The sequence below is a fragment of the Cicer arietinum genome, chromosome 3 (genome assembly GCF_000331145.2).
Source record: "Cicer arietinum cultivar CDC Frontier isolate Library 1 chromosome 3, Cicar.CDCFrontier_v2.0, whole genome shotgun sequence".
In the NCBI taxonomy this organism is placed as follows: Eukaryota; Viridiplantae; Streptophyta; class Magnoliopsida; order Fabales; family Fabaceae; genus Cicer; species Cicer arietinum.
The window spans coordinates 984,526-992,772 of record NC_021162.2 but is presented as its reverse complement, the minus strand read 5'-3'; the positions used below and the strand labels follow the sequence as shown (position 1 = coordinate 992,772).

At 29.8% G+C, this 8,247-nt stretch overlaps 1 protein-coding gene across 1 annotated transcript; it reads right to left on the bottom strand.

Annotated features, from left to right (window-relative positions):
• Positions 1-312: 312 nt before the first annotated feature.
• LOC101506142 (vesicle transport protein GOT1) lies at positions 313-5,486 on the bottom strand. The gene is made up of 7 exons (XM_004489077.4): positions 5,347-5,486; positions 5,106-5,198; positions 4,263-4,354; positions 3,858-3,938; positions 1,976-2,073; positions 1,817-1,890; positions 313-544 (listed from the first exon to the last, which is right to left on the bottom strand). Exons 2-7 carry the CDS (start codon positions 5,131-5,133, stop codon positions 537-539), a joined length of 381 nt encoding a protein of 126 aa, XP_004489134.1. The 5' UTR covers positions 5,134-5,198; positions 5,347-5,486; the 3' UTR covers positions 313-536.
• Between the last annotated feature and the right edge of the window lie 2,761 nt (positions 5,487-8,247).

Here is an 8,247-nt window from a genome sequence, read left to right as displayed (position 1 = left end):
ATAAATGTATATATGAATGATGCATTAACTGTTGGCTTTAGCAAATAATTATTTACACAATTTCAAATAAGATTCCAGTCATTAGATGAAAGCAAAAGCTCTAACCAAGTTCAAAATCTTGAACTAACAATTAATTTTTTACATAAACATTGATATTATTAGTGGCATTTTAAAAATATTGATTAAAAATAAAAATAATATTAAATAAAAAGTTTAGAGATAAAACAAATTTTACAAAAGTATAATTTCTATGCAAGTTTCATTCCTCAAAACAGCATAACCGGCTTGTATATTCTTGTTCACATTGAAAACTTCACAACAATATGAGCCTTGAAGGATCAAACATATAGAGCTACCATATATAGATTACAGTTGACTACCAATTTCAGTAAATGATGCTTACTTTCCTTATGGCAAACTATTAGAAAAGCTAGCTTAAGATTACATTCAAGCATAAATCATCAGAAAATTTCTAATACCAAGGTAACCAATAGACTAGGAAGCAACAGTCAAATTCAAATATCCTTCTGCAATAATTAAGGAGCTGCAAGATAGTAGAAAGAAATGGTAAGCTTTACGTAAATCATCAAATGTTATGCAGTGAAGTTAATCATGCCAAACACACATATGAGGATAAAGTTAGAATAGGAGATCTTGCCAACAACAACAACAACCAAACTTTATCCTACTAAATAGAGTTTAGGCATGGCAACGGGGCGGGGGCGAGGGCAGGTTTTGCCTTCCCCACCTCCGCACCTGCCCACATTTCTTATCGGGTGTGAAATTTAAGTCCTCATACTCGCCTGTGACGGGGTTCGGGTTCCCCGCTCCCCGTCCGCACACATTCATACATATAAAATGATAAATTTCAAAGTCATATTAATTATAATTAATATAATAAAAATAAAATATTAAAATCATATTTTCTATAGAGAGAAGATTATATATAAAATTTAAAAATGATAATAATATTACTGCAGTGCGTGTTCGGATGCGGGGCGAATATCAACACCCCAAAACCCATCCTTGTTCCCGAGTTTTAATTTCAGAGCAAACCTGCACCTAATCAAAGCAAGTTTTCTCCGTCAAAATCAGGACGAGTTTGAGTGGGTACCCGCGGGTGCGGATTTTGTTGTCATCCCTAATAAGGTTAGCTACATGGATCAAACGATGCTATAATCTTTTGTCATATATTATATCACTGTCTAACTCATTAATATTTAAGTATTGCTTTATAGTTTATCTTCTAGTGTTTTTAGTTCTTCTTCTGTCTTTAGCGATTTGACTAGCCTTCATCCAATCTACTCTCCTTACTACAAAATCTACATGTCTCCTCTATAATGTTGTCATTGTTACTCCAACTCTCTCTAGTGTTGTCATTCCTAATCTTATCTCGTTAAGTTAATCATGTCAATCACATAATGTTGTTGCAAATCATCATTTAGGTATGCAATGAAGTATTTCATACTCAAACTAATTCCATTTAATCTCCCCTACTATATGAGCAGGTTGTTGCAATTCAAACCTTATTGATAGAGTCAGGAAAAAGATTTGTATACTAAGTTTCTCTCCACGTTGAATCAAATCACACCAAATGGAATGCAAATTGAAATGTGTACGGTGTACCTTTATGATTAATGTCGTTTAATTTGAAACTATAATAAAACTATACTATCTATATTTATTTCAATACATACACATGCATACATATAGATGGAAAGAGACACACTCAGAGTGGGAGAAAGCAGGAGGGGGGAGGTGATGGTTGCGAGAGAGAGAGAGAGAGAGAGAGAGAGTTTCAAAAGAAAAAACTTACGAGAAAGAAACCGTATGATCCATCCAACAACTGGGATATGGTAGAGGAACACTTTGATAGACGACCAGAAACCACTGCAACAAAAAGCATCAATGATAAGTGTATAATGATAAATTTTTCATAGTCTAGTTGAGTTCAAGAAGGAAGCCATCAACTAACCTGAAGAGGAAAACACAGCCGTATATTTCAAGTATTATACCAACTATTGGCCACCTCACAAAAATGAAAAAGAGGCCAAGAAGAAATGCCACAGAACCCTGCAAAAGAGGTAAATAATGCTATTTATCTCTCTATCGAATGCGTTATTGTTCATCCGTAAAGAATTTAGAAAATTTATATCAAACTGGATAATGAAAGGAATGAATTAAGGATATGAGAAGTAGCAGAAGAACAAAGAATGAAAGATACAATAGACAAGAAACCTCAACCGACTCTTTGGAAGCATATTATATAATCATGCAGCTGAGAACTCTTGAAGAAAAATGTATCATATTTTCAGCTTCATTAGAAGTCAGCAAAAACAATTCTTCAATTCATTGGTGCTAGTACTTTTCAAGTAACAATGATCGCCAAGGATTATTGATTTCGAAAGACAATCGATGTCAAGAAATAACCACTAACAGGCAAGTGAACAAGTAGGAAATATTTTCCAACAAATGAACAAAAAACCAATTTCTTTGTCCAAACTATCATTGTATCAATCAAAATGTAAATAGTATACAACAACAACCAAGCCTTATCCCCCTAAGCAGGATCGATTACATAGATCAAACGATGCCATAACATTCTATCATATAACATATCACTTTCCAGTATTGTCGATGGCAGAATACGGTAGAAGACCAAAAATCCGCCATATAAACACACCATTGCGGCCCATGGCAGGCATGGCAGGCATTCCTTCACAAATTGCCTGTGGTGGTTCTTCAAAATTCCGCCACGCCATGGCCACCATTTAACAACACTTTCCAGCTCATTAATCTCTAGGTCTTTCTTAATAGTTTCTTTTATAGTTTTCCTAGGTCTTCCGCTACCTCTATCTATTTGACTATCCTCCATTTGATCTAGTCTTCTCACTACATAATCTACAGGTCTCCTCTCTACATGCACAAACATTATAAGCCAAGTTTCTACCATCTAGTATTGGTGCTACCTCAACTCTCTCTCTCTAATGTTGTCATTCATAATTCTATCTTGTCTAGTCTTTCCACACATTCAACTCAACATAGTATGTTGTAGGAAAAATCATCAATAGCATCTCAACCAATGAGTCATCTCAAAAATGGAAAATCTATTGAGTATGTAAAAAATGTGTTCTTTCATATATTAACGCAACCATATGCATTTTCCTTGGAGTGCTGGAAATCTGATCACAGATATTTCCCACTGAACAAGACACTGGTATTTTTCCAAAATAAGGGTGGTTTGAGTGAATTTGTAGTGTTACAATTTGCACAGTAACTTCACACAAAGGCAGAAAAAACTAAGATGCTTCTCATCAGGTATATATGAGTCTACTCAATGCAATTGCTTACAAAACTATAATATGTTAAACTCATGCATGGTTATAAGATATACAAAATAATCTATCCGGTTTAGAATATTTAGAGAGGAAATTTCAATTCAAAGAATGGGAAAATTATTCTTTGATTAATATAAACAATTTTTTATTGACTTTGTTAACGTAACAGCTAACTTAGACATCATTAGTGTAAAAAAAAGGGCAACCAAATTCTGCAGAGACCCGGCCCGCCGTGCCGGGGTTCAAGGAAGAATTGAAATCCATTGCAAATCTTTTATAGTAAACCTTACCATACACTTGCTATAGCCACTATTTGATAACACTTTGTACTAAATAATATACAGAATGCAGAACAATATTGATTTGTTCAAATTCTACTATGCTGTCGAGATATAGTACCGCTATTGACAACATTTCTACTAGTATTCACTAAATCCATATCACGAGATAGATTACGGTAAGGAGAGCTTGAGAAAAAAATGTTTTATCAATGGGCATAAAAATTCCCATTCACAATACCTTATAGTTTGTTCTATTAGTGAAGAGTGACCACATGGAGCGCCAACCAAGCAAAATAGCTACCCCTGCCAACCAAAATATCTGATTTCAGAAAACCAGATACCAAAACCAAAATAAGGTCAATACCAATCCCTATTAGAAAGAAAAAGATAGACTAAATAGTCATTTTTGTCTTTACATGTGTGACTCAGTGTGATTACAATTCCTAAATGTATAAAAGTTACAAAAACATACTTGAACGTATCTTTTGTTTTTAACCTATGAAATTACTCACTCACCAAGGGATCCTTTTGTAATTACCATACATTAAGGAACTATAATGACATAGCCTCATACATTAGGTGACTAAAATGACTATTTAATAAAAAAAGATAAGAAAATGTAGATTCTAGAAGCAAGGCTCACGTTTCCAAGAGCAAGCAAACCACGGTCAAAGAAAAGAATTATGCCAAGAAATGTGAAGAAGATGCCAAAACCAATTAGCCCTATGCCAATCTCTGCATGTTTGTCAAAATTTCAAAGGTCAAAGAAATGGATGATATTTGTCAAAGAAATGCATGATAGATGTTGAAAATGTAAGAACAAACAGAATAAAATCAAACAAAAACAAGACCCTTTTGGATAAACAACTTAATTAAGCACTTATAGCATAAACAATTTTCATATAAGTGCTTATGCATAAAATATTTGTATAATAAAAGATAAAATAAAGTAAAATTATTTTCGTATAAGCTATAAGTTGTTTTCATAAGCTACCATGGAGGAAATTGGATTCCCTGCCGTCATTGCCTGCACGCAGTCAGTGATGTCGTGACCATCAGGTTGATATCGAATGGTCCATATCTCAAATAAATATTGATTTCTGTAAAAAAAACAAACTATCAAACGTGAGATCTAAACCACCCATTCTCGATCAGACGGTCACATAGTCGCTGAATGTGTGAATGTGTGCAGTCAAAGACTATAGGGAATTTGGGTCCATCATGGAGATCTTGTAGAAATAAGCTAAGCACAGCATACGGATAGTCCTAAGGAGTTTTCATAAGCTCTCCTAAAAAGTCTAACAACTACTTATATCAGCATACAAGTTCAAATAAGACAATCCAAAAAGACCCTAAATGTGATAGATAGACCAATGCAGTGAAAGTTCAAATTCAAATTCAAATAATAATAAAAAAGTATTTTTTGTTTAAAAAAAATATCATAAAAAGTGAAATAAACATTGAGAGCATGCACTGCAGTGCTTACTCTTCATCTCATCAATATCATAGGCCATATTGATTATTACTAGTACAATAGCAGCACAGCAACACTACCAGATAAAATGAACCTTCAAAGATACTGCACAAAATATAAGATCGTCAATTCAATACAAAAAATCATAATAAACATTGCGAAGCAGAAAACAACAAGATTCAAAACAGAAAAAGCGAGCAAGACCGGATAACACATTGAAATGAAAAACTCAGATCTGGAAATATGATCGAACCTGATTCAGATCCAAATCGGAACAAATTTGTTCGTCGGTAGAGAGAGGAATGAAATCGGAGAGTTCTAGAGAGAGAAAGAGAAAGAGAGAAAGAGAGAGAGAAATCGGAGAGCTATATTGTGCGCAGCATAATATAATATTTGGAGAAAAATCTAAAAAAAAACAAAAAAAGTCATAATATTATATTTTAATCTTGAATAATATTTTGTGAAATTGTGATTAGTAATGTAGATGATTTAGTTGGTAATAATTAGACTCGTTTTAAGAGAATTTATATTCTAATTTTTGCATTAATATGAGACAATCCTTCATAGCGAGTAAATTTGCCTATTAATTTTATTTAAATTTTAAAGTTTTATGTCACTTTGATAATTTTTATTTAAAATTAAACTCGCGTAATTTACTATTTATAAAAAAAATATTATTTATTATTGATTGATATGGAAAGTTCTAAACTATTTATAAAACTAACAAAGTACAGTATTGTATCAATATAATTTTTTTTTTATTGTTATTTTACAGTAGGATTTAATTAATATGTACTTGTATGTCAATCAATTATAAATATTTAGTTTTAAAAAATATTTGAATTTTAATATATTAATTTCAAATTTAAAATTATACAAATGATAATGTCTAATTTTATTGACACTTTGATAAATTAAAATTCATTTAATAACAGTTATAAATCAATTATTAGTATCACAATTTGATTTATAATAATTTATCTCCTCTGCAATTTTTTTTAAAAAAGTTGACGAGGTAAATATTTTTACTATAATACGCAATGAGCCACTAATATATTTAGTTAGTATTTTAATTTTGTATTGATTTTGAAAAAGATATTTTTAGTAAAATAATCATGCTTTTGCTTAAAAAAATGATATGTATTGAAGGAAATTAAAAGATAATAATAATAATGATAATAATAACAATAATAACAATAATAATAATAATAATAATAATAATAATAATAATAATAATACTACAAAATAGATTTACAAATTTTAAACTAGTATAAAAATATAATGCCTATTTTTTTAAAAATTTAATTGTCATGTAATATTAAAATAAAAAAATTTTAATATAAAAAATTACAATTATTCATGAATATGACTCTAAAGATAATTATATTTAGTATTTATAACTATTTAATAAATGTGTATGATGTTTTTTTACAAAATTAAAATATGATGCTCAGTGAGTCATAATAACTTCATGCGCTTTATATAACTAAGAAGGCATTGGAAGTTCATGGATTAATCCATACGTAATTAATACGATTTTATTGGTTGGCGCAGAAATTCCGATTACTTGTGGACTTGCTTTTTACGGCCCAGGCCCAGCCCACCGTAAAATATGGGCTGCCCCTTACATCAATCTATTTCAACGGATCTAAATTTAAAGAATTTGATAAAAAAAACATTTAAGAGATTAAAATTATATATATATATATATACTCTCTTTCTTGATTCAATATTATATAGTACTCCTTATAATACCAAATATATTAAAAAAAATACAAAAAATTATTAATAAAAAAGGCATCAAATATTTTTTGGCTCAATAAATAGAAATTCAAGTCTTGCTTTCTTGTTAGGATTATAACACCATAATAAATAGAAACAATCTCATCCGAATCATATATATTGTAGCTTGCAAAGATATGATACTCTCAAACATTTTATTTATATTGAATATCTTAGTTGAACAACTATATATATAATCAAAATTTTAATAAACTCAAAATAACTTGACTTTATTCAATGGAAAATACTCTAGAAACTGAAATAACAAAAAATAAAAATTCTCACCACACTTAAATATTTAAATATATTAATTATTTTGTCACATCATCATCATCACCATCATCATCATTAAAATACCAATAGTTAAAGTAACTCAATAAAATGGTCAATATTACAATGGTGATTTGACTCATGATCAAGAGAAGGATTTTTTTTTTTTGTCACTAGCTAATTTCTTAACGGATTATAGAAAAGAGAAATTTTTTATGGAAATTAAGAGAAAGGAATTTTAGTGTTTTTGTGTTTAGAAATATTGCATGATAATCCCCTTTTTATAATGAGAGATACAGTGTAGAGGTGCATGGTGTCATTAATTAATTAATTACTATGGTCCAACTCAAAATACCACAATATTTTGATTAAACTCATTAATTTTGATGCTTTAATCGGATTAATTAACTTTCCCACTTGTACTAGTGTCCTTTTATTAGAATTCCTTTGGTTTAATTTTCTCAAAATTATTCTATTCCTTACTTTTCTTGTTCATAATTCCTTACACTAGTAATTTGATAATGAATGTATTATTATATAATAAGAAAAATATACTCATATCCTATAAATGTGAGAGGTCTAAGAAAGATGAAAAAAAAAATATAGAAAATAGAAAATGTGGTATGAATAATGTAATAAATAAAAGAAATGTAAGATAACAAAAGAAGAAATACGTGTGAATATAAGAAAGGGTTGAGTTTTGGAAACAATGATGTTACATTATCTAATTTCTAACTATTACATGTCCCTCACATTGCTTCAATATATACACATGCATTTCCTTGACTATTAAATCGAATAATATTTAAATTTGTTGTAATGATTAATTACTTTTTTAAATGTTTGATCGAGTATTTTAAATAGAAGAAATTCTCATCTTTAAAAGTTTCAATGTAAATGGTGTTTTCCTTTTTCAAAACTCATCGTATAAAATAAAAGGTTTAACTTATTAACGATACTATCATATATTAAATGTACAACTATCGAATGAGCATATGGAAAAGTAATTTACAATAAAAATAAAAATAAAAATTTGATCCTCAAAATTCCAAACTTCACTTAACATGCGTTTGCAACAAAAAGTATAATATATATATATATA

Excerpts from the sequence above, each read along its gene's own strand:
- LOC101506142 (XM_004489077.4), bottom strand. The coding sequence starts at position 5,133 with ATGGCCTATGATATTGATGAGATGAAGA. Across the intron at positions 3,939-4,262 it reads GTTTGCTTGCTCTTGGAAAC|ATATTTTGGTTGGCAGGGGT; the intron begins GTGAGCCTTGCT and ends TTCTGAAATCAG. Across the intron at positions 1,891-1,975 it reads GGCTGTGTTTTCCTCTTCAG|TGGTTTCTGGTCGTCTATCA; the intron begins GTTAGTTGATGG and ends TTTTTGTTGCAG.